Here is a 26,612-nt window from a genome sequence, read left to right as displayed (position 1 = left end):
GCGTGTGAACGTGCGCGTGTGAACGTGCGTGTGTGAACGTGCGCGCGTGTGAACGTGCGCGTGTGGGGAGCAGTAGTGTAGCAGTAGTGTAGTGAGCGCGCTGCGTTACGAACCCAGAGACCCAAGTTCTTTTTCCGCTCACGGCCACCAACACCGGTGACGATTATCTCAATCGGTCCTGGGCCTCTCCTAGGTCGCCATGAGGTGGTGCTGGCCACCCACCACCTCGTCTGTCGTGCCGGCCTAATATGGGGGATCTCTGTTATCTTTGTGCGTGTCTGTGCACTCCCCGCCTTCACCAACACGCGCTGACCAGTGCGAAATAACCCTGACGGTGTGGGGGAGGTTCTCATCCAGCAGCTGAATGGTGAAAGGTCTGTAACCATGACCACCTTATGCTAGGGAGGTGGGGGCCTCTTTGCTCAGAGCACTTGGCTCAGACGCCCCATCATCAATATTGTCACTCCCGTGGTGATAAATTAAGTAACACTTTGTGTGGAGTCAGAGGTTGTTGTTTTTTGCACAGACTGGGCCCACCGCTGTAGGAATGGGGAATTTCCACCACCGGCGATGGAGATGAGCCCTCAAGCATTGCTCCCTTGTCTCGCTGAAACATCCCCCGCTCGTGCGTGCGCGCGTCTCTCCGGTTTACTTTCACGCAAGCCGCGCCAACGCGCGTTCACGCACGATGACTCGCGTTTGTGTCTTAAAAACCACGAGTTATCTTCGTTGCACAATGATAACCTGTGCAGATCCGTGCTCACGCGCGTGCATAATTCTCTCGTGTGCTCGGGCCAGGAGGGCAAGTGTTCACGTGGGGGAAGGCCGCGCGGGGGAGGCTGGGCCGGACCGACGGCGAGGCCTGCGTCCCTGGGCCCGTGCAGCTCCAAGAGACGTTCCCCTACGCGGTCACCTCCGTGTCCAGCCGGCACGGCAACACGCTGCTCTCCGTGCACTGCGCCTCGCATTGCCGCTGACACCGCCGCCGGCACGGCGTCGGCGTGACCGACGGTCCTGCGTCAACGCCCAAATTCCTCGCGGCGGCGGCGGCGCCGGTGGCTTGCCCAAGCCCCACTCACAATGTTGAACATTGTGATGCCTCTGGATCGACCATCCACCCATTGTTGATGTTACTGGGTGATTTTAATAATTTTGACCTTTGTTTTCAACTGCCAAACTGCTTGCCTCAATGTCACTAAAATTACCAAGTTTGGTTATACCTAGAACTCCTCCTGGAAGGCCTCCCCATTGATGTTTGAGGGTTGTTTGACCATACCTCCCCACACTGGTCAATGTGGGTTAGTGAAGCGTGGGGCAGGACCACGTGGTGAGATATCCCTCGCCACGGATATCAGCCTGCGGCCAGGAATCGAACTCCGCTCACCGAACTCAGCGTGCCGACCGCTGCACCGCCGCTCCTCCCCAGGTTGGGCTAGGATGATCAAATGTGTGCTGGGATATATGTCGCGGGATGTGATACAAAATCACGAACAGTTCACTGTGCCACTGAACAAAACGTTCCGATTTTTTATTGTCAATACATTTGTATTTATATTTACGTGCGTGGAGCATTACTTACATACTCCACGGGTGGCACATTGGTTTACCCCTCCCCCCCACACAGCCCCCCCTCCTACTGCTTCCCCACACAGCCCCCCCCTCCTGCTCTCCCACACAGCCCCCCCTCCTCCTACTCCCCATAGCCCCCCACATTTCTCCCCACGGGAACAGATGCCCCAAATTGAATCATTTTTTCTCATGTCGCGCGAATCCCCCTTCTTGACGTCGTCACTGCGCCTTCTGGTGGCACTGGTGCCACTGTGCCCGCCACTCGTCGGCCTGCAGGAGGCTTGCCGAGATGGCCCAGCCGGCGCTCCGCAGCCCGGCGAGCACCTCCGGGAAGAGGCGCGTCGCGAAATCTTGAGACGCCGACACGCAGGGGTCGCCGGCGGTTATTTCTGCGCAAACGAAACGAGAGCCAAAGTAAACATCGAGATTCTTAAGGTTGAAATTTAGCAGTCGCCCGATGGGTTAGGTAAAAAAAACTGGTTGCCAATTTTTTCACGCATCATCATCATCAAGAACCATGGGGCAGATAGCCCCGCGGGTGTCCACTGCACGTTTCGTCATTTGTTCCCATTTTCCTCTCTGTCATGTAGTGCTAGTGTGGTCAAGCAGGGCCACACCTATCTGGCACCAATCTCTTATTTTGTGGTCATGAGATTCGCTCTGTTAGGTCTTCCTCTCTTTCCGGTTCCTTCCATTCTTCCCGAACAACACCATTTTTTATTACTTCTCTTTTTGCCTTACTTCTCAGGTTCATTGCCATTTACCCAGAGAATCCCTCTCACCGAGCGAGTCTTCAGAATTTCGGGACTTGCTGCCAAGTATGGAAATTTAAATGGAACAAATTTTTAATTGGCAACCTTCTGGTTGCGAGCGGCATGCTCGCAACCAGAAGGTTGCGTGGATTTATCTCCGTGTCCCTCCGGTTTTCCCCTCCACATTTAGAATCAACGTCACCACGCATTTAAAGTAGTTGGCTGCGAGAAATCTCCACATGATGATGATAAGCCCACTTCGTTGAGATATCATTTGTGGCCAGGTCACTTGTGAAAAAAGAGCTAGACAGCTCAGCGGGGCCTTGCCTGGAATAAAGTGCCCCCACTGTCACGTGCTATGCAGAAGGGCCGCTACGACTCGCCTCTCTGCAGCTGCAGGAAGCCGTCCCGGTGCTCCGCGGCCACCTCCACGGTGGCCCCGCGTGGCAGAGCGAGCCTCAGCAGCTGTGCGTGGAAGCAGGCCCCGACGATGTCGCTCGCGCCGGCCGAGTAGTGCAGAACGATCGAGACGGCTCCTGCACGACGCCCGCCCGAGAATCAGAGGCAGCCTCCACCCGTCTTGGCGAAGGTCGGGGCAAGGTGCCGTCTGTCGAGCGGCACCCGCCAAGGTCATCGACGGGGATGTGTGCGACGGGAGGCCGCCCTGCCACGGGCCCCTGTTCTGGGTTAAGGGCTCCACGTCGAAACTCGCGAGGACCGTTTCCACCACGCCGCTCAGCGCGGGCTCACGAAGGTGCGGTGGTGGGTGGGGGTTCAGGTGTTGTACCGCGCGTACGTTGGAACTTCTTTCGCACCGCACGTAGCCGACCGTGCTAATCGGAGGTGCGGGGGGAAGGACGACAAACTCAACACTGCAACACTCTAACAAGGTCAACGCTAATTAAAATTGCGAAGCGGTGAGAACGTTGACACGTGCTCCGTTCCTGGACACCGCTGAATCGACGGTCGGCACGGAGAACCGAGGTCTCCCTGGGCCGCCCCGTCCCGTGGGCTCTGGTGCAGTTACACCGCCTGCACACTCGACAGCCAAGCCACCGAGTTGCCTGTGGCACGGTCTGGCATGCAGCCGAACAAAGTCCCGGTCCCATGCAACCTGCCGCACTCACCGCGCGCTTTGTTTAGTCGGAGGAGGTACTTCCTGTTGCTTGCATCCTTCGGTAGTTCACTTGCCCTGCAACGCAACAAACGTAGTTCATTAGCCCTGCAACGCAACAAACGTAGTTCATTAGCCCTGCAACGCAACAAACGTAGTTCACTTGCCCTGCAACGCAACAAACGTAGTTCATTAGCCCTGCAACGCCACAAAGGCCACACTGGCAAAGTGGACTGAACATGGAAACGGTTTCCAGCCAAGCGGAAACTGGGCTTTGTAAATGTTGGAAAGGGCCACGGTCAAGTCAAGTGTGGGAGCACACGCCCGGACGGCAGCATCCACTCTGGGTCGCTCAACCCCCAGGGGTCCCTTCCGGCAAAGCCCCCATAGCAAGCCCCCTTCCCCAGGGGTCCCTTCTGGCAAAGCCCCTCAAGCAAGCCCCCTTCCCCAGGGGTCCTTCCTGGCAAAGCCCCTCAAGCAAGCCCCCTTCCCCAGGGGTCCTTCCTGGCAACGCTCCTCAAGCGAGCCCCCTTCCTATCCGCGAGTCTCGATCTGATGCAGCCTCGCGAGACCGTGAGGCCATCCTCCTCGGCCTCTCCTCCAGCCCACGAGTTTCTCGAGCGCAGAGAATCCGGTGGGCAAGGGGTCAACGCGAAGGGGCAGCTTCAACGCGAAGGGGCAGCTTCAACACGGAGGGGCAGCTTCAACACGGAGGGGCAGCTTCAACACGGGGGGGCAGCTTCAACACGGGGGGGCAGCTTCAACACGGGGGGGCAGCTTCAACGCGGAGGGGCAGCTTCAACGCGGAGGGGCAGCTTCAACACGGAGGGGCAGCGTCAACACGGGGGGCAGCGTCAACACGGAGGGGCAGCGTCAACTGGGAGGGGCAAGCGAGGAGCCACGTGCTCAAGGTGTGGAGAAGCCTCACGTGGTGATGACGTCGGCGAAGGGAACGCCAAAGTTGACCGTGAGGGATTTGCCGAAGGCTGTGGGAATCACAAAGCAGGCGGTTGCCGTCCGAGCGTCTCGCGTGTGGCATCTCTCAAACATTCCATTTTGTCTCTTTCACCGTTTTATTGCACTTACGCTGCCGGTGTCGTGTACGTTTGTATGTGTAGAGGAGTAAAATGGGGACGTGACGTCATGTGTGCCGTCCAGTGTGATGACGTCACGGAACGTGGCATCATGCGCGCTGGGGGGCTCGATGACGTCATGCCTCGTCTAGTATTTAAAGGGGACCCCGTGACGAAAGCGGGGTCACTGTGGGAACGGGTAGAGTGAGAAGCGTGGAGAGGGAACCAGGGGTAGAGAGGGATCGACGAGAGTCAGGAGTGAAGCCGCTGGTAGCCGTAGGAGGCGCTGCTCTTCCCGGTCGGTGGGGTTGGCTAGTGCCCCCATCCGACTCGAGGGAGAGAGACCGGAGCTAGCCGGGCTGGACCAGGACTTAGTGTAGGACCCCTAACCCCTGGGAAGTTGTCCCACCCTTTGTGCTATTGTAATACACTTAATAAACCTTTGGCGAAAGCCCTTACCTTCAAGCCGTCTCCGAGTCGTCGTCGGGAACTCCTCAACACATGTATTACATTACGTGACTTCCGCACAGCTGTGATCGACGTAGCACTCAGAAATCTCTCCGGATTCGGTGTGCAGTGAAAGCGGTGGCCACCCTCTCCACACACCTGTTCACGCTCACACCTGTTCACACAGACAGCCGCTCACCTGTCCTCCTCTGTCTGCCAGGTATAAGGACCGGTCGCTGTGTTCCTTACAGCCCGGGCATACGCACCTGTGAGATCTCAGCCTGGTGCCCTGTGGAGAAGGCCACGGCCCCACGGTGAGGGGCACCTCACACACACACACCTGCGTGAACACCTGTATGAGCACCTGTATGGAGAGCTGCATGGACACCTTTACACACAGCAAGGATCCCCCGTTAGTAGCGAGTCGCAGCACCTGTGAAGGCCGCCGGCACGACGCACGAGCGGGGTGGTGGGCAGTAACCACGCCCGGTTTGTCTCTCTCCCCGGCAGGTTGGTGATGTTTACACTCCGCACCGGGTAGACATTTAAGGCTGAGTAGACCTAGGGGAAGGCCCAGGATGGGTTGAGACACCCGTCACCTGGCGTTGGCTGCGAGAGAGAACTGAACTCGGGGGGGTTTTGGTGGTTCGGAGCGCGGCGAGAAAGCCGCCACACAAAATAGCCACGCGGCTCGGCAGAGGGGTCAGGCAGGAAGCTTCGCTGCTGCCAGCGGGATTACAGAGAGGAGCCCTCGTGGGTTTTCACTGCCGTTCGCTTCGGGGACACAGTGAGGCGTAAGCGTAGATTGAGGAAAGTATTTAACGGGGTCGGCTGGTTAAACTAAACTTTTCACGTGGTCTAACCCAAAAAAAACGCATTATGGATTAAACTAAATTATCAACAATTTTTTTCAGAAGCGACCTGGCCACCCACAAATGATAGCTCAACGAAGTGTCGTCTCGTGTGGAGGAGATGCGTAGCCCCAGCGAGGAGGTTCTGTGAACTCGTGTGTGGTTACGAGCAAGCGTCGTCCCCGCTCTCTCCGCGTCTGTCCAGGAGGCCGGTGCTCGCCGGGGCTGAGAATTTCACAGTCTTCATCAAGAACACAATCAGGTTCCCCAAGTTTGACTTCAGCAAGTGAGACATTCGACACACGCATATATACACGCACGTATATATGCACAAAGACGAAGCTGCCCCAAATAGCCTTAACAGACTGTAGGGGCAAGTGCTGTTAGTGAGTCGCACCTGTGAAGGCCGGAACGGCACACGAGGGGGTGAGTGGCCAGCACCACGCCCGACCGCCTTTGTCTCTCCAGTGGCGATGTTTACACACCGCACCAGGTATTCACCTGGGGCTGAGTCGTCCTACGTGTGATTGTACGTAAGTCACTGCATTGCACGCTTTCAGATATGCTTCTGCGGCTATCTGGAACGCTCTTCACTCTGATACCAGGAAGGCACTGGAGCGGTGCACTTTTAAATCATCATCGAGATTGACAAACTCATTTATTTAGAACTGATTTGTGTTCAGTTTGTTGTCCTTCCCCCGCAACTCCCCATTAGCACGGTTGGCTATGTACGGTGCGAAGGAAATTTAACATACACACACATATACACATATGTAGTGGGTTCGAATTAGGTGCACACACGACTCCTTGGGAGGCAACGCTGATTTATTAGAACGGTAAGTAATATAACACTGCACATAAGGTGGTGACCACCAACCTACTCTAGCTAACACATACTTATCAAATACTCTAGCGTGACCCAGCCAGGTGGCTACTGCCAGGTCCGCTGACTGGAGGCTTGACTCTTCTTGGCGTCTTCACGATGCATCTTCGTTCTTGATACGGGCAGCCTCGAACCTCGTGAGGAGGCTGCTTATATGGGCCTCGGCGTGCCCGGGCCCCACCCCGGCCACGCCTCCCTTCGAAAACCCTCTCGAAGCCCCCCTGCTGTCCACGTGCCCTCCGAGGTGCCCCCTAGGCCCCCAGCCCCCACTGGGGTCCAGTCACGTGTCCAGCCGGGGTCACAGAGAGTGCCACGGCCTCACACCACCCTCGTGGCCTCCCGGAGCCCAGAACCGGCCCTGACGTCATTCCCGCCTCCAGCCGGGATGACGTCATGCGTGTGTGTAGACCCGCGTGGTCATGACGCTCCCCCACATAGTGACGTCACGCTTGTGCGTGTGTACACAGTAGTGATTCTACAATCACTACATCACCCTCCCCCATGTAAAAAAAAACAGCCGTCTCGGCTGTGACAATACAGAAAAAAAACAGTGTGCCTCCAACAACAACAAACAACCGGCGACCGACAATAATCACCCCGAGAAACATATGTACACACACCGAGAGGAGGGGAAGGGAAGAATGTATGGAATGAGGGGAACCAACAACAACATGTACACCAAAAGAACTGGTCAACCCACTTATCCCTTAGCACAGCCCATCCGTGTGAATTTGTACGCATGCACCGACATATGAATGTGGCTGCTTGACAACGGTGTAGGCAATCAACAAGGTGTGAGAGTCATGGACAGCGGCCAGTCTTCAAACGAATTCGCGTGGCCGAGCCTCCAGGGGAGGCAAGCACGCTCTCCCTGGAGGTCCTGGGGGAACTTGAAAAAGGCCCAAAAAGGGCACGGCCCCTCCCCAGGAGTTGGGCAACAGGATGAGCAGGAGTGACGTACGGGCGCTCCACTCTCCCCTTAAAGTCCACATCCGGTCAGCATAACCGGCGACTCCAAGGGCGGCAGGTGCAGGAATCCTGTGACAAGAAGAAACCACCTCCTGAGGCACAGCACCTGTGATGCCGCCGCCACGGAGCTGATCGGCGGGTGGCCCACCTGCGATCTCGCCGCTCCGAGCGGCGAGGCCGACATTGCTCCACCCCACCACCTCCCCACCCCCCCCCCCCCACCGGAACACACACGCACGCACTCCCCCCCACCATTAGAGCGCGTGGGGAGACACCCTGGCCGACAGGTTTTCACCCAGAAGCCCTCGTAAAGGGATAATCTTCACGGTTTCCTGCAGCCAGGGAATTGGACGGTCTCCCCCGACGCTAACACCCACCGCGGCGCCGTGACTTTGGTTGTAATTATATGGTCACGACGGGGCTGCCGAGCCACCGCGGGTAGACAGCACACACAACACACACGGGTCAGCAGGCAGGTAGGAGGGCAGAGCCACGAGCGGCGGGAAAGCAGGGTCGCCCTCTGGCTGGAGGGTCGCTGAGCAGGTAAATTTAGATGCGGACGTCGCTGAAAGCAACGGCCCGGGGGATGCTGGGATACAGATGGGCCTACCGATTGGCGGGTGATCCCAGCGAGCTGATTGGCCCGCGAGTCGGCACCAGGTAGCCCCTTTGATGTAGAAAGAATAAAGCGGGTCAGGGCGAAGGAAAAAGGTTCTCTGGCTACTCGAGTCAACCCCAGGCCCGTCAACTCCCGAGTCCAGCCGCGCGAACGTCCGTGGGACGTATCGACGCGCCGCGAGGACCAGACGGCAGTGACGACGAACCGTGAGTAAGAGAGAGAGAGAGGGAGTTGGGACTTAGCTTAAGAGCAAAACCGGAGAGGGTAAAGGGGAGAAGGACAGGTAGAGTGTAGTGCCGACTATCGAGAGATAGATCGGTCCTGCCCCGCTGATCCCGACTGACTCGGTTAAATAAGGGCTCGCCGACGCGGTGGAATAAATCGTCGGCGGTTACATAACGGACTGGTGTGGTTTTTGCGGAAGCGTGGGTGCGCTTGCTGTCGCGGTGGTCGTTACATAACAGACTGGTGTGGTTATTGCGGAAGCGTGGGTGCGCTTGCTGGCGCGGTGGTCGGTACATAACAGACTGGTGTGGTGGTTTTTGCGAGGGTGTGGAAAGAGAGTGGAAGCGTGGGTTCGCTTGCTGTTCTCGGTGGTCGCCGCGTGTGTGGAGCGGCGCCGCGTGGATTGTGTGCGCTACGAACCGTCGGCTGCGGACTCCTGCGTTGCGAGCGGATACCCGTCTCGCACGCATACCCATCGCATAGCCCTTTAAACCCGTTTAATCCAATCCCCCCAAGCGTCGGAGTGAGCACGAACGACGTCGCTTACCCTCCGACCTTTGACCCCCTGTTACGCGCGTGTGATTGGTGCGTGGGACTGCGCGGGCGGGGAGCGTCGCGTTTGGGTGCCGGCGAAGCGCTAGCGGGTCCCAGGGAGGTCGAGTGTGATGCCCCACCGGCAGGAGACCCGGACTCGGGGGGGGACGGCACAGGGAAGGGAACAGGAGCGCGACGACCTTTCCCCGCCAGGGGAGGAGTGCGGCGGCGGCAGCTCCCACACTAGTGGAGAGTCTGGGAGCGTCGGTACTTCGCGGACAGGGTCGCAGGCAGGGGAGATCCCGGGGGCCGGCGACCCTAACAATATGGTGTCAGAAGCGGTACGAACCCCCGCGTTACCCCACGCGAAAATAAGGCATATATTCACTGGCCGGGGTACACCTTCGTGGTGAGCATTTGCCCGCAACGTCCTAGGGGCTAAGGAAATTAATGGGTGGACGGACGCGCAGACGCTACGTCAACTTAATATGAATCTGGATGGGCGGGCAGCCGATTTTGTGGAAGCCCTACCCGCAAGCGCGCAGACACAGCTAGAGGAGCTGATGCGCCGACTTGATCTGCGCTTCGGTACGCGCGATGAGGAGGAGGCAAAAGCGGCCTTAGAGGCACGCCGTCGCCAACCCGGCGAGGACCTGCGCGATTATGCCGAGGATGTGCGTGAGCTAACAAAGATCGCACGCCCGAGGCACACCACGGAAGCGATTGAGGAGCTGGCCACAGAGAAAATCCAGCGATACTTAATGCGCACGGCGTGGTGGCAGCCAGACGTGAACTGTACGCGCCTCTCCTTTGATGCCCTTGTCGAGCACGCGCGCAAATGTGAAAGAATTTCTAGCGAACGCGCACAGCTCCGAGGACTGGGACGGGAGCGCACCATCGCAAGTCTGTCCACCGAGGAGGAAGAGGAGGAACAGGAGCTCACCAGGATGGTAGGGGGTCGGGAAAGGGGGCCTCCGGTATCCCGCGAGACCACCCCGGGATGGGTAGCGGGGGTACAGGCGGGCATCGGGGGGATCGACAACAAAGTAACCCAAGTGGACAACAACGTAACCCAAGTACGGGCACATGTGACTACGCTGCAGACTACGGTAGAGACGATTCAGACCGAGTTGGGAGGGCTAGCTGGGAGGGTAGCCCGACTAGAAGCAGAGTCTGGGCAGCGGCGCACGGGGGGGAGAGGGAGCGGGCAGGGTGCCCACTATGGAGCCGCCACCCCCCCCCGGGCGTGTTATATGTGCGGCCGTCAGGGGCATCTCATGAGAGACTGCCCACAGATCGCCCGCGCTAGATATACCGAAGGGTTAAACGCCAACGCCCCCTAGAGAGTGGACCACCTAGGGGTGCAATCACCGAGGTCCCGAAACAAAACGACGATAATAATAATGGTAAGCAAGTGACACCCACACAGGTCACGGCCACAACACCCAAGGACGCGGTGAGGACGGGCGACTGGCTACGGGAGCTGGTGGCAGGAATCACGGGGGCCACGTCACTGGTGGAAGGACAGGTGAACGGGCAGCGCACCCGGATCCTACTGGACACGGGGGCCGTAGCCTCACTCGTGAGCGCCGCGCACTGCAGCGTGCTCGGGGTTGACGTGAGCCGCCTGCCGGCCCCGGATTGCGCGCTGCACACAGCGAGCGGAGCCGGGATGGGGTTGCTGGGAAGGATCTCCCTCGAGGTCCGTCTCGGAAACCAGGTGTGCACTCAGGAGTTCTACGTCTCGAGTGTGCTGTGCCACGAGTGTATCGCAGGTACCGACCTCCTGGAAAAGCTGGGGCTCAACGTGCAGCCCCGACAGCGGTGCGCCACCGTGGAAGGCAGCGGGGAACGGATTCCATTCCTGGGACGGGAGCCGAATCGCCCCCGCTTCACACCTGTGGCCGCTACCCTGACGACGGCCGTCACCATCGGGCCGCTCGCCGAGATGCTGGTACCTGTGGCGACACCCTCCACCGACCCCGCGCACCGACCATCGGGGGAGGTAATGCTAACTCCTCACCCGGAGTTGGCAAAACGATACGGGGTTGTGGGGTCAGCCACGTTGGTAAACGCCGATGGGGGCCGATTGTTCATGCGTGTGTTTAACCCCCACGGCACCCCAGCAATACTACGACGGCGCACCACAGTAGCCACCGTGCACCCCCTACACGCGCGCCACTCCAGCGACTCGGTATTCGCACTCTGGGCGGAGGACCCCGGTCGCCCCGAGGACCAACAAGACCTGGCCTGGCGAGTCGGCCCGACTCCCCACGCCGAGGTCGTCCCCCTTCTTGACGCGGTACACGTACCTTGGGCAGATTTACCCAAGGGAGAGGCCGATCAGCTACGCGGGTTACTGCGGGAGTACGCCGACGTGTTCAGCGAACACGATTCAGACGTGGGTCGCACAGATCTCGTTAAGCACCAAATCGACACCGGGGCCGCCCGACCCATAAAACTCCCCGCGTACCGCGTGGGCGCACCCGAACGCGCCCAGATCAAAGAGGCGGTCAGGGACATGCTCCGCGATAACATAATTCAGCCCTCGGCGAGCCCCTGGTCTGCCCCGGTGGTGCTAGTAACAAAAAGGACGGGTCAACCCGGTTTTGCGTCGATTACCGCAAACTAAACGCAGTCACCCTCGGCGACGCCTTTCTCATACCGCGCATCGACGACACCTTTGACAGCCTCGCCGGAGCGCGGTATTTTTCCACCCTCGATCTCGCGTCCGGGTACTGGCAGGTGGAGATGACGGAGGAGGATCGGCCAAAAACCGCATTCACCACCCCGATGGGACTATTCGAGTTTCGAGTACTCCCGTTCGGGCTCACCAACGCGCCCGCGACGTTCCAGCGGCTGATGGAGTTGGTGATGCGGGGCTTGCAGTGGGAGCAATGCCTGATTTACCTGGATGATGTGATCGTGTTCAGTAGATCCCTGTCTGAGCACTGGTCCAGGTTACGGGAGGTGTTCCGGCGACTGCGAGCGGCTCATCTCAAGCTCAAGCCGCGTAAGTGTTACCTCGCACAGCGCGAGGTGGGGTACCTCGGACATCGCGTCAGCGAGGCGGGGGTGCGCACCGATCCAGACAAGGTACGCGCCGTAGTGGATTGGCCACAGCCAAGAAACCTGTCGGAGATAAGGTCATTCTTGGGGCTCGCCACCTATTACCGTCGATTTGTAAAGGGATTCAGCGAGATTGCACGCCCCCTCACCCAACTCACTTCCCCCAAGAACCCCTATCAGTGGACGGAGGCCTGCCAGACGGCCTTCACCACCCTCAAAGACTACCTCACACACACCCCCACACTGGCTTTCCCCGATTTTACCACCGACTTTATTTTGGACACCGACGCCTGCAGCAGCGGGCTGAGTGCGGTGTTGTCGCAGGTGCAGGAAGGGGTGGAACGGGTGATTGCGTACGCCAGCCGGACCCTGAGCGGGGCCGAGCTGAACTACTGTGTGACCCGTCAGGAATTGTACGCTGTGATCTTCGCGTGTAAACAGTTTCGGCCGTATTTATACGGCAGGAAATGTCGAGTGCGCACGGACCATTATGCTCTGCAGTTCCTCCTCACCTTCAAGGAACCGCGGGAGCAGATGGCCCGATGGCTGGCGCAGCTGCAGGAGTACAACCTGCAGATCGAATACCGGGCGGGGCTCTGTGGCGGTATGCGCCACAGAGACCCCCACAGGTGGAGGCGCGGACCCAGTCGGCCGCCCGGCGAGCGCAGGGCCCACGACTCGGGACCCCGTGGACCACCCCGCCCCGATCGGACGGATCCAGGAGGACGTTGGCTGCGCCTTCCCGGGCCTGAGCGACGAGCAGCTGAGGCAGACCCAGCAGCGGGATCCGGATCTGGCGGCGGTAGAAGCGGCCCTGCGGGAGGGGAAAAGCACCCTACCAGGGCCCTGGAGCGGTTTGTATGCCCGGTTGTGTGTGCAGAACGGGGTGGTACGGGAGTTAACCGAGGCCGGCCAGCCGGGGTGCATCTGTGTTCCCGCCCAGGTGCGACCCCAGCTGCTACGGCTGGTACACGACCACCCGCTCGGGGGCCATGACGGGGAACGGCGCACTCAGGAGACTCTGCGTCGCCAGTATCTCTGGCCCAAATTGACGCAAGATGTGGCCGCCTGGGTACAGGGCTGCCGCGCTTGTCAGCAGTGCGGGCCGAAACCGGCACGATACCAAGTACCCCTAAGGCCGTTCCGCGTCAGTCGGACTAACCAGCTGGTCGGCATCGATCTCCAGGGGCCATTCCCACGATCCCACCGGGGCAACCGCTATATCCTCGTAGCGGTGGAATACTTCACCCGCTACCCCGTGGCGGTGGCCATCCCCGATAAAACGGCCCTGGTAGTAGCCCGGGCGTTCGTGGAGCACTATGTACTTAAGCACGGGATCCCGGAGCGAGTCCTTACCGACCAGGGTAGCGAGTTCGAGGCCGAGTTGTTTCAGGCGCTGTGCCGGGAGTTCGGGATCCAGAAAGACCGAACCACGGCATACCACCCCCAGGCGAACGGTATGGTGGAACGTATGAATCAGACTCTGGCCGGAAAGTTCAAGCGTATGGCGGCCGCAAACCAACGGGATTGGGACGAACACCTCCCCTACGCCCTGTTCGCCTACGCCACCACGGTGCACACATCGACGGGCCAAACCCCGTTCCTAATGATGTTTGGTCGTGAGTCTCGTCTACCCGCAGACTTGCTGTTCGGCATTCCTCCACCCCAAACGGAGGAAGGGAGTCGCCCCGTGGAACATCTGATGGAGACCCTACGAGGGGTCCGGGACCGGGCCTACCCGCAAGGGGAGGCCGCGCATCGGCGACAGGAACAGAGCACCCGACCCCGCGTGGAGCCCCCCCTTTTCTTGACAGGTACCAAGGTGTGGCTACACACCCCTCGCGTCGGGGCCGGACAGGTGGGGAAGCTGACCACCTACTGGCGGGGACCCTGGACCGTGGTACGGCAGATCTCTCCCTGGACGGTACTAATCCAGGGTGGAGAGAGGGGCCGAGAAACGGTGGTTAACGTCCGCCGCTTAAAACCATGGAGGGCAGCCCCGGCGGGGGAGAACCTCGCTGCCCGAGTACCGCGAAATCCCGGTGCCCCTGCGCCACCCGTGCTCGGGGGCCTCACGCACTACATGGGCCCCGCCGTGCCCCCAGCCCCGAGGCGTCCCGGCCCCGCCAGAGGACGGCGGGGACGCCGCCCCTTAAACCCCGCTGCCGCGGAGTTTGTCCCCCAGCCCCCAGGTGCCGAGGGATCGGAGGAGCCACTGGAGTGGAGAAGGAGACCGCTGCAGGAAACCCCGAGGACGGAGCCACCTCCCCCGAGGCCAGCCACGAGATCCGGGCGGATCCCCCGGACCCCGCAGCGCTACCTCGTGGGCGCGGCCCAGGCGAGGTGCTCCAGTCAACCCGGGACGGGGACTGGCACCTCGGGGGGCTATGTGATGCCGCCGCCACGGAGCCGATCGGCAGGTGGCCCACCTGCGATCTCGCCGCTCCGAGCGGCGAGGCCGACATTGCTCCACCCCACCACCTCCCCACCCCCCCCCCCACCGGAACACACACGCACGCACTCCCCCCCACCATTAGAGCGCGTGGGGAGACACCCTGGCCGACAGGTTTTCACCCAGAAGCCCTCGTAAAGGGATAATCTTCACGGTTTCCTGCAGCCAGGGAATTGGACGGTCTCCCCCGACGCTAACACCCACCGCGGCGCCGTGACTTTGGTTGTAATTACATGGTCACGACGGGGCTGCCGAGCCACCGCGGGTAGACAGCACACACAACACACACGGGTCAGCAGGCAGGTAGGAGGGCAGAGCCACGAGCGGCGGGAAAGCAGGGTCGCCCTCTGGCTGGAGGGTCGCTGAGCAGGTAAATTTAGATGCGGACGTCGCTGAAAGCAACGGCCCGGGGGATGCTGGGATACAGATGGGCCTACCGATTGGCGGGTGATCCCAGCGAGCTGATTGGCCCGCGAGTCGGCACCAGGTAGCCCCTTTGATGTAGAAAGAATAAAGCGGGTCAGGGCGAAGGAAAAAGGTTCTCTGGCTACTCGAGTCAACCCCAGGCCCGTCAACTCCCGAGTCCAGCCGCGCGAACGTCCGTGGGACGTATCGACGCGCCGCGAGGACCAGACGGCAGTGACGACGAACCGTGAGTAAGAGAGAGAGAGAGGGAGTTGGGACTTAGCTTAAGAGCAAAACCGGAGAGGGTAAAGGGGAGAAGGACAGGTAGAGTGTAGTGCCGACTATCGAGAGATAGATCGGTCCTGCCCCGCTGATCCCGACTGACTCGGTTAAATAAGGGCTCGCCGACGCGGTGGAATAAATCGTCGGCGGTTACATAACGGACTGGTGTGGTTTTTGCGGAAGCGTGGGTGCGCTTGCTGTCGCGGTGGTCGTTACATAACAGACTGGTGTGGTTATTGCGGAAGCGTGGGTGCGCTTGCTGGCGCGGTGGTCGTTACATAACAGACTGGTGCGGTGGTTTTTGCGAGGGTGTGGAAAGAGAGTGGAAGCGTGGGGAGAAGGACAGGTAGAGTGTAGTGCCGACTATCGAGAGATAGATCGGTCCTGCCCCGCTGATCCCGACTGACTCGGTTAAATAAGGGCTCGCCGACGCGGTGGAATAAATCGTCGGCGGTTACATAACGGACTGGTGTGGTTTTTGCGGAAGCGTGGGTGCGCTTGCTGTCGCGGTGGTCGTTACATAACAGACTGGTGTGGTTATTGCGGAAGCGTGGGTGCGCTTGCTGGCGCGGTGGTCGTTACATAACAGACTGGTGCGGTGGTTTTTGCGAGGGTGTGGAAAGAGAGTGGAAGCGTGGGTTCGCTTGCTGTTCTCGGTGGTCGCCGCGTGTGTGGAGCGGCGCCGCGTGGATTGTGTGCGCTACGAACCGTCAGCTGCGGACTCCTGCGTTGCGAGCGGATACCCGTCTCGCACGCATGCCCATCGCATAGCCCTTTAAACCCGTTTAATCCAATCCCCCCAAGCGTCGGAGTGAGCACGAACGACGTCGCTTACCCTCCGACCTTTGACCCCCTGTTACGCGCGTGTGATTGGTGCGTGGGACTGCGCGGGCGGGGAGCGTCGCGTTTGGGTGCCGGCGAAGCGCTAGCGGGTCCCAGGGAGGTCGAGTGTGATGCCCCACCGGCAGGAGACCCGGACTCGGGGGGGGACGGCACAGGGGGGGGGAACAGGAGCGCGACGACCTTTCCCCGCCAGGGGAGGAGTGCGGCGGCGGCAGCTCCCACACTAGTGGAGAGTCTGGGAGCGTCGGTACTTCGCGGACAGGGTCGCAGGCAGGGGAGATCCCGGGGGCCGGCGACCCTAACACACCACAAGCCCACGCCTCAGCTCGTCGGACACGACAGCCACCCGGCCCAGGGAAGTGGAGATGATCGTATTCCGCCCGGCGGAAGAAATAAAAACAAAAATACATAGATTCCGACGCGTTGGATGCACAACCAACACCGGTAAATCAAACCAAAACCACACCATAGATGGCAGGGTCTCACACCGCCCTGTTACCGTTCCACCCCACAGGTGGCAATAGGGCGAAGACCGAAAGTCTAATACCCACCTACAAACACCACTTAACATTCCGGACGTCTCCCTACGTCCCAGGTCAAGAAGTCGCACTTCAGGGTCGACCCATGTACTGGCTCAAGGAAGTCACTCTTCAAGGTCGAGCCAGTATGCTGCAACCAAAGGTACAACCGTTGGATGTTGTACAACATCCCGGGTCAAGGAAGTCATGCTTCCAGGTTGACCCATGTACTGGGCAAAAAAGTCGCACTTCAGCGTTGCCTCAGTATCTACATTTTTTGTAAAAAAAATGTTAAATCGACGTGACAAAAAAAATGCCTGCTCTTGCCCAGAAATGGTTCACACAAATACCCATGCACGTACAAAATGGCGGCCGCATGCACGAGCCGCATCCCCTGCGGTTTACCGCGCTCGCACAAAATGGCGGCCCCACGCGCGTTTTCCGCGCTCGCACAACTCAGAAGCCCTCCCTTGAAGGCCAACCCAGACATCTCATGCCACTCGGTAGCACCCCCCGCCTTTCCGGCGCGCACGTGTCGGCCGTATCGGGGGAATTATAACCCAGTCTCTCTCCAAGACTCGCATCGCAGCATGTAGCTGTTCCGACCGAGCTGAGAAGACACAAGAACACCTCTCTCCAGGACTCGCATTGCAGCAATCAGCTGTCCCAACCGGGTTGAGAGGACACACCAACCCCTCTCTCCAAGCCTCGCATTGCAGCATTTAGCTGTACCAACCGAGCTGAGCGAGCAACTCACCACAAGCTCCCTGAGCCTCTGGCTCACTGTCTCAGACGCGCCTCAGAGTGTCTCGATCTCCGGGCCGCCAGGTCAAGCCATCAGCCACAGCATGACGGGACCACACTCTCCGAGCCATGTGAGCGAACTGCCCACTAGGATAGACACGCCACGGAGTGTCTCAATCTCCGGGCTGTCAGGTCAAGCTGTCAGCCACACCATGACGGGACCACACTCGTGTCAACACGCAACAATGACAGGGGGGCATTCTGGTCAGGATCTTTGGCCCAGATTAGCCACAGCCAGCAGCACAATCCAAATCACTGGCACCATGTCACCATCACAATTTAACGATCCGCAACAAGGATCACAACAATGTACGTCACAACCCGTATCAGTGCAGAGAGACAGTCTATGCAGTACACACAGTCCACACATCGCGATCTCGAGAAAAATCCCATACAATCAACACTTCGTTAACAAATGTGGCACAAGCTATATATTAACAATCACGAACAAAGCTCCATACAAAGCATACATTGTTAACACTCACAAGCAAAGTTTCGCAGTCACACATTGACAACATTCACGAGCGAAGCGCCATACTGTATACGCAAAAACAATCGCGACTCCGCAACGGCAATCAAACAAAGTGTCAACAAATCATTAACCCGGCAATTCACTGGATCTTAACGGAGCCCGAGACCCCCCACATAGCCGAATTAATAATTAACTGGCTCCTTAAGATAACAATCCCAACGCCGTACTTAACACTGTTACAAAGCAGACACACGCACGGGCGCCGGCGTCAATCTACCACGCACCCAACCCAACTAACACGCTTCGCAACCCAGCGAGTAAAAAAACACCTAATCGCAACCCGGCGCACGCAAGATGGGTGAAGTGTGTTTTTAGGGCCGGGTGCATTGTGTCACGACTCGCCTGAGAGGCCGTGAGGAACGGAGGCTGCACTGTGGAACTTGAAGACTCTTGGATGGTGAGCACAGGATGCCACCAAGACGGCCCAAGATCTCCCTCCACAGGCGTTGAGAATGGCGGGAGCGGCGTTTTGGCGGGAACCGCGTCCCGACCGCCCGCCAAGATGGCGGCCGCGCGTGCACCATGCGCGCGCGAATTTCCCGCCCAGGCACCCGCAGCAGCGGCGGCGGCGTCCTCTCTCCTCCAGCTCCGTCGCTCTCTCTCTCGATGGCGGCGAAGCAGCGACGTGATGTGCGTGCTGCTGCCCCGCCTGCAGCGCCATCTCCCTCCTTCACCGAGGCTGCAGAACCCCGGGGCTGCCCCGAAGATGATCGTCTCGCCTCCTCGTCGTGTGAAAGTGAGCAGGTAAGTTGTAGTAATCGTGCACATATTATATTGACTAGGATAACACCTAACGTTATTTATTTTTCCGCAACTTCTGACACCAAATGTAGTGGGTTCCAGGACACGGAGACGGCAGAATAGAAGCAGCACTATTTATTTAAACCTTAACAAGGGTTACACTAGAAGGGGTAGCGGCCCCTCCACCCGTATAACTCAGGAACACACCCCAGGCTCTCTAGCCTAAGCTCTAGGCTCCCAGTTCCTCCTGGTAGGGCTCTAAGGGAGGATATCAGATCCGGCCCTGGTTAGGCACAGATCTCGGCACCCCGCCGACCAGACCGGCCCTTAGAAGGACTCTGACTCTGGGGCTCTGGGGCCACACCACTGGCTTGCTGTGTCGGCCCTGAAAAGGGCAGCGGACACAGGAGTCCCAGGGTCTCACCTAGCTGGCCTTCTTTCTTCACTGGTTGCTTCAGCCTCGGGCCCCACACTCTGCCCCGAGCTCCCTGGCTCCCCGCACTTTATACCCACTGGAGCCTTAGCAGACGTTGTTGTAGCCACCAAGGTGTGGGTGAACCACACCTTCCCGTGCCATGTGTTTATTCCCCATAGCACCCCTACACATACATGCACATATACATACATACATGTTTTTTATGTTTTTTTTTCAGTTTATTTATTTTGGTATAGCCCTGTGAGCCATTCGGCTCTTGAATCGGGTGCAACAACAACAAACAAAAAACTAAAACACGAACAAGAAAATATCTTAAAGTGACCATGTGACTGTGCAAACAGAAAATCCATGAAAAAACAGCAAAATATTCCTGAAAAAAAAGCACCGTACACCAACGCTGTGTGAAAAAAATCCCAGTGGGATGCAAGTCAAACAACAACAACAACAACCACAAGAAAACTTAGATTAAGGCCATCAGTCTAACGCCGTACTACAACAAAACAAACATGTCCAACCCAAAAAAACTTTTCGAAATCACCAAAAAATAAAGCCATAATTGCAACGTAACAGTGATCATAGGGACTGTGACCGAATTTCTACAATAAACTACATAAATAACATGTAACACCAAATCCTAGAGCCATAGCTGGCTGCATGAGTTACTCCACAACAACAGAAGCATCAGTCGGAGTATCAAATTTTGCACTGCACGTTTAAGATCAGCACGCTAAATCAAAATACAGATAATACTTTGCAGCGTCATCCGGAGCGAAACATTTTATTGTATTTTACGCCAATGAATAGCAGTGGCAGCAAGGGGTGTACAACTCCTCTAGAGCAGTTTTGAGAGAAGATCTCATTGGTAGCGATTCAAGTTGCAGTTTATTGGCAATAGCATTCCAGACCATGGGGGCATCAATAGCAAAGGCCCTTTCTCCAGTTTTTGTACGGCAATAGGGAATGTGAAGCTGGTAAATGAGCGAAGACCTGAGGTCAAATTTGTTCTTTGAAACAGAGGGGAAGATCCAGTAGGTAGTCTGCGGATTTTTTTGTAAGTATATCGTATCGTGAATAAATAAGATCTGGTGCACAAGCCGTCGAACATTACGAGATGTTAAGTTTGACCCAATGTAGAAATCATAGTGGTGAGTCCTATATGGGCAGTTCAATGTAAATCTTAAGGCCGAGTGATAGATGGAATCAAGCTTCTTCAGTACAGTACTTGAGGCTGATTTATACACGATGTCACAGTAGTCAAGTAGAGGCAGTATGGTAGCTTTTATCAATTCCAAACGGAACATTGGGGGGAAGCAGTGCTTGTGTCGATACAGAAAACCAATTTTTATTTTTGTCTTTTTACCAATATAGTCAATGTGATCTTCAAAATTCAGTAGTAGAATGCAAGCGATGGTAAGCGAGCACCTATTAAGGCCTCCATCACACACACACACACCTACATCGCACACACCTACATCACACACACACACCTCCATCACACACACCTACATCACACACACCTACATCACACACACCTGTACTGCACATACACACCCACCTGCATTTTGCACACGCACACCTCCATCAGACACACACACACCTTTACTGCACACACACACACTGCACACACACCTGTACTGCACGCACACACACCTGTACTGCACGCACACACACCTGTACTGCACGCACGCACACACACCTGTACTCCACACGCACACACACACACCTGTACTGCACGCACACACACACCTGTACTGCACGCACACACACACCTGTACTGCACACACACACACACCTGTACTGCACACACACACACACCTGTACTGCACACACACACCTGTACTGCACACACACACACCTGTACTGCACACACACACACACCTGTACTACACACACCTGTACTGCACACACACCTGTACTGCACACACACACACCTGTACTGCACACACACACACACCTGTACTGCACACACACACACCTGTACTACACACACACCTGTACTGCATACACACACCTGTACTGCACACACACACACACTGCACACACACACACATGTACTGCACACACACACACACCTGTACTATACACACACACACACACCTGTACTACACACACACACACACCTGTACTGCACGGCACAGTGGTGCGGTACAGCAACTGCTCCGTCACTGTCACTGCCACCTCCACGTGACTCGAGGGAGCGCCAGAGGAGCCTCTTGTCTGGTGATATATAACAAAGGCAAAGATCCCCCGTGTAGCCTTCACGGACTGTTGGGGGCAAGTGCTGCTAGCGACGGCCAGCACGGCACCCTCGATGAGGCGTGGCCAGCACCACGCCCGGCCGCCTTTGTCTCCCCCAGTGTTAATGGTTACACTCCGCACCAGGCACTCACGGTACACCCTCACCCTGCCCTCGTCTCCGTGTGCCCCCGTGTCCACCCGTGTCCACCCGTGTGTCCGGCGTGCCAGGCGTAACGTGCTGGAGTGCGCCGAGGCGGACTACCTGAAGCGCTGCCGCTACAGCGCCACGGCCGCCCCCTACTGCCCGATCTTCCGCCTGGGCCAGCTGGTGCGCGCAGCCGGGGAGGACTTCCACAGCCTCGCCGTGGAGGTGGCGCCCTGCCTGGCAACACGCCGCGGACATGACTCACTACGTGTACACGGCGTGTACACCACGTACACACAGGGTGCATACTCCACCCCCTCCACTCCCAATGAGTGATGGGGCAGTTGTGGAGAGAATGGAGAGGTTTCTGTACCTGGGCAGTGTGCTTATGACCAGCTCCAGTTTGGCAGTCGATGTCTCACTTCGAATCAGTCTAGCGGCGTTATCTTTTCACTCAGCAGCTACAACACATTCCTGCGGAGGGAGCTGGTAGGAACGTTGGGTTGCTCGGTCAATGGCCAGGGTCAACGGCGGCACCACGTGGTGTATTCCGCAAATATGCCCGACTGTGAGGGCGGGCACAAGCCGGCGTGAGTAGGTTAAACGTTGAGTTTTATAAGGGCACCACGGGGTGACCAGCCCCTCCCCAACCAGCCCCACCCCTACCACCACCCACCCACCCAGCCCCACCCTCCCCACCCAGCCCCTCCCCACCCTCCACTCCCCACTCAGCCCCTCCCTCCCCACCCAGCCCCTCCCCACCCTACCCTCTCTACCCAGCCCCACACCTCCCATTTTTGTATGCACGACGGACGGACGGACACAATAATCCCCTGTGGGCTGGTGTAACCAGGAGGTTCCTACCAGTATAATGCTGCTGTGTGGAAGCTGCCTGGCTTGTTGCTCCGCAAGAATATTTGGATCTTCGTGCCCACAGTGATATCCTTCCTTCTCTATGCTTACAAAACATGGAGCCCTGTAAAGAAACATCTTGGCTGGTTTGAAACATTCAGGCAAGCCTGTCCACGATCAATCCTGGGTTTAACCAGGCTGGATTGTGTGATGAGCTCACAGATCCTTTACTGATCTGGACAAAGTCCCATTGGTGAGATCCTCCATTGGCTGGGTCATGTAGCCCACATGCCAAACCACAGCATGCCCAAACAGCTTTTGTTCGGCCGGATAGAGAGGGCTAAACGAGCGTGGCATGGGCTAGAGAAGAGATGGCATGTGGTAACAGAGGATATGGAGCTGAGTGGACTTGAAACTTGAATTTGGAGTGGAGTTGCCAATGACTGGTACGAGCAGTGTCAAGATCGGCCTTTATGGAGACTTGTGAAGGACGCTGCTACTGGGCAGTTGGAGGCAGTCGCCCTCCAACACCACCGGAGGGCGGAGGAGCGACGCTCACAAAAACAAGTGTAACGTCGGGTGGCTAAAACACAGTGAGTTGGCACAGTGGGGGGCACAGCTGGTGCATCAACCAGTCGTCTCGGTCAGTCAAAACATGGCACCTGCTGGGTCTGTCCCGTGACCTCCCGTCAGCGAGCCTTCGACACTTCACGTGGCCGCAAAGTGCACCTGGCCTGGCACAGGCGCCGTGGTGACGTCACCTTCACTTAGTGGCGTATGGCGGGTATTGGTAATGCTGTGTTAATGCTGTGTGTGTGTAATGCTGTGTGTGTGTAATGCTGTGTGTGTGTAATGCTGTGTCTGTGTAATGCTGTGTAATGCTGTGTGTCTGTGTAATGCTGCGTGTGTGTAATGCTGTGTGTGTGTAATGCTGCGTGTGTGTAATGCTGTGTGTGTGTAATGCTGTGTGTGTAATGCTGCGTGTACAGGGTGGCGTTATCGGGGTTCAGATCGAGTGGAGCTGTAACCTGGACCGCCCAGCGAGTGAGTGCCACCCCGTCGACTCCTTCAACCGCCTCGACGCAGCGCGACCCCACCTCAATGCCTCCTCCTCCTCCTCGGGGTACAACTTCAGGTGGGCCCCTTCACTCTCACCATCTTCCTTAACCCCTCACCGTAACATTAACCCTCACCGTAACTCTCACCATAGCATTAACCCTCACAGTAACATTAACCCTCACAGTAACATTAACCCTCACCGTAACATTAACCCTCACCGTAACTCTCACCGTAGCATTAACCCTCACAGTAACATTAACCCTCACCCTAACATTAACCTTCACCGTAACATTAACCCTCACCCTAACATTAACCCTCACCCTAACATTAACCCTCACCGTAACATTAACCCTCACCGTAACATTAACCCTCACCGTAACATGTAACCCTCACCGTAGCATTAACCCTCACCGTAGCATTAACCCTCACCGTAACATTAACCCTCACCGTAACATTAACCCTCACCGTAACATTAACCCTCACCATAGCATTAACCCTCACCGTAACAAAACCCTCACCCTAACATTAACCCTCACCGTAGCATTAACCCTCACCATAACATTAACTCTCACCGTAACATTAACCCTCACTGTAACATTAACCCTCACCGTAACATTAACCCTAACATTAACCCTCACCGTAACATTAACCCTCACCGTAACATTAACCCTCACCGTAGCATTAACTCTCACCGTAACATTAACCCTCACCGTAGCATTAACCCTCACCGTAGCATTAACCCTCACCGTAACAATAACCCTCACCATAGCATTAACCCTCACTGTAGCATTAACCCTCACCATAGCATTAACCCTCACCGTAACATTAACCCTAACATTAACCCTCACCGTAACATTAACCCTCACACTAACATTAACCCTCACCCTAACATTAACCCTCACCCTAACATTAACCCTCACCCTAACATTAACCCTCACCCTAACATTAACTCTCACCCTAACATTAACCCTCACCCTAACATTAACCCTCACCGTAACATTAACCCTCACCGTAACATTAACCCTCACCGTAGAATTAACCTCTACTGTAACATTAACCCTCACCTTAACATTAACCCTAACTGTAACATTAACCTTAACATCAATCCCGAACTGCAACATTCACCCTAACCCTACCGTTAAAAAAACAAGAACCCCAACCAACGAACGTTACGCGCTGACCAACACCGCAACCCTTCAACCCGCACCCTTTCGGCCCATGCAGATTCGCCAAATACTACCGGTAGGCGGACGGCGGTGAGCAGCGGAAGCTCTTCAAGGTCTACGGCATCCGCTTTGACGTCCTGGTGTTCGGCAAGGTGAGCGCCACACGGGACATGCGACCTATTTTATTCACGTTTCCCTTTTATCTTAACTTTGCGTGAAGTGGCCTTGAACGTTGTGGTACGAAATGCGCTCTGCTCTTTAAATAAAGATCGTGATTAGTTTCTTATTATTGTTTGGCCAGGTGACATCGTGGTAATTCAGGCACGAGTTCACGAGAATGAGACTTGGCCAGTTGCCAAATCTCAGCCTCACTCACAGACCCTTCTGGGACAGTCAAAAAAAGAAACAGTGACTCACTGCGAGACATCGTTAATAGTTATCCTAGTGATGAACTCGTGGTTTCTCTCATAGAAATGTGGAATTTACAGCTCTGATTGAGATGGGAGTGCAGCAAAAGCCAGTGTTGCACTGTACTTACTATGCTGCCCGTAAGTATGCTCTAAAACTTAATCAACTCTGCTCTGACCAGCATGGTGAAGTATGGTCAAATAACCCCCCCCCCTCAAGACCCACATGGTGTGTGGCGTGGGAATATCCTCATCCAGAAGTGGATTGACCCTGAGCCGCAAACGAACATATACATAATGAACTAACCATGACCCTTGACCCAGGCGGGCAGGTTCAGCATCGTTCCCACGGCCGTGAACGTGGGATCAGGCCTGGCCCTGCTCAGAGCGGTGAGACACATCTCCCCCTTGCTCTCCCTTTCTCTCTCCTCACTCTCACAGCCCCCACACTCTCCCACTTGCTCCCCGTCTCACTCATTCCCCCTCACTCACTCACTCATTCTCTCTCGCGTTTTGCAATGATTCAATCTGTGCATCATCCATTGTCCTAACCGCTCAGTCACAGGTAACAGCGTTCGCTAAATAGCACTCTTCCCCTCGCTCCCCCTCCCGCTCTTCCCATCTCATCTCCGCCCTCACATTTTCCTCTCCCTTCCCTCACTCTGCAGCTCCTTGCCAGCCTCACCCTCTCCTTGTCTCTCTCGCCCTCTCACCCCCATCTATTACGTCCTCCTTATCACACATCCTGACTGTACGTGTGAACAGTGGAACGTGTGTGCTACCCACGTGATCCGTATGTGTGTGACTGCATGGGCTACATGGTATATGTTAAGTTCAAGTTTATTTTGTTTCACCAGGTGTGAGCTCAAGAGGCAAGGACAAAGTCGCACTCGCAAGATTGTGTGAATGAGTGGGTGAGAGGAGATGGTGTGTGTGTGTGAACGAGTGGATGAGTGATCAGTTGAGTGAATGAATGAGTGGGTGACTGAGTGTTGATGAGTGGGTGGCTGAGTGGGTGAATGAGTGGGTAAATGAGTGGGTGAGATGGTGGGTGGGTGGGTGAATGAGTGGGTGATTGAGATGGTGGGTGGATGAATGAGTGGGTGCTTGAGATGGTACATGAGTGGGTTGGTGGGTGGGTGAGTGAGATGGTGGATGGGTGAATGAATAATGGTGATTGAGATGGTACATGAGTGGGTGAGTGACTAGGTTGGCGAATGAGTGGTTCAGTGAGACTGTGAGTGAACGGGTAGTGAGTGAGTGAGATGATAAGCGAGCGAGCTAGTTTAAGTTAAAAGTTGTTTTGTTTCACCAGATGAACTCAAGAAACCAGGATGAGTCTCAATTGCCAGTGATGGGTTGCAGATATTACAAAATAAAAACAAAGTACTGCAATGAAGCACACAGAAATCAGTAGAAACACAACATGAGCAATAACAAAATATTGGACAGCGTAAAGCAATATTGTCTTTTTTTTACTGTTCGCAGTACCCATAATAGAGGTTTTTGTGTTAGATTTTCGCCATCTAACCCAAAAACCTCTTAGAGTTAATATTGGTTGCGAATTCCTCCGTGTTAAACTGATCGCAGTACATTTACAATTAAGATACAGAGATGTGGAACAAAT

General features: G+C 56.5%; 1 protein-coding gene and 1 pseudogene across 1 annotated transcript; one reads left to right on the top strand and one right to left on the bottom strand.

The window, feature by feature from the left end:
- Positions 1-1,710: 1,710 nt before the first annotated feature.
- On the bottom strand, positions 1,711-5,179 carry LOC116937160 (RUS family member 1-like). Its single transcript, XM_032944248.2, has 4 exons — positions 4,364-5,179; positions 3,449-3,513; positions 2,705-2,857; positions 1,711-1,958 (listed from the first exon to the last, which is right to left on the bottom strand). Exons 1-4 carry the CDS (start codon positions 4,483-4,485, stop codon positions 1,789-1,791), a joined length of 510 nt encoding a protein of 169 aa, XP_032800139.1. The 5' UTR covers positions 4,486-5,179; the 3' UTR covers positions 1,711-1,788.
- Positions 2,847-26,443, top strand: LOC142930384 (P2X purinoceptor 4-like; annotated as a pseudogene).
- Positions 26,444-26,612: the final 169 nt, after the last annotated feature.

Source organism: Petromyzon marinus, chromosome 38 (assembly GCF_048934315.1).
Source record: "Petromyzon marinus isolate PM22_M1 ecotype Great Lakes invasive population chromosome 38, UKy_Petmar_22M1.pri1.0, whole genome shotgun sequence".
In the NCBI taxonomy this organism is placed as follows: domain Eukaryota; kingdom Metazoa; phylum Chordata; class Hyperoartia; order Petromyzontiformes; family Petromyzontidae; genus Petromyzon; species Petromyzon marinus.
This window is presented reverse-complemented; position numbering and strand designations above follow the sequence as displayed.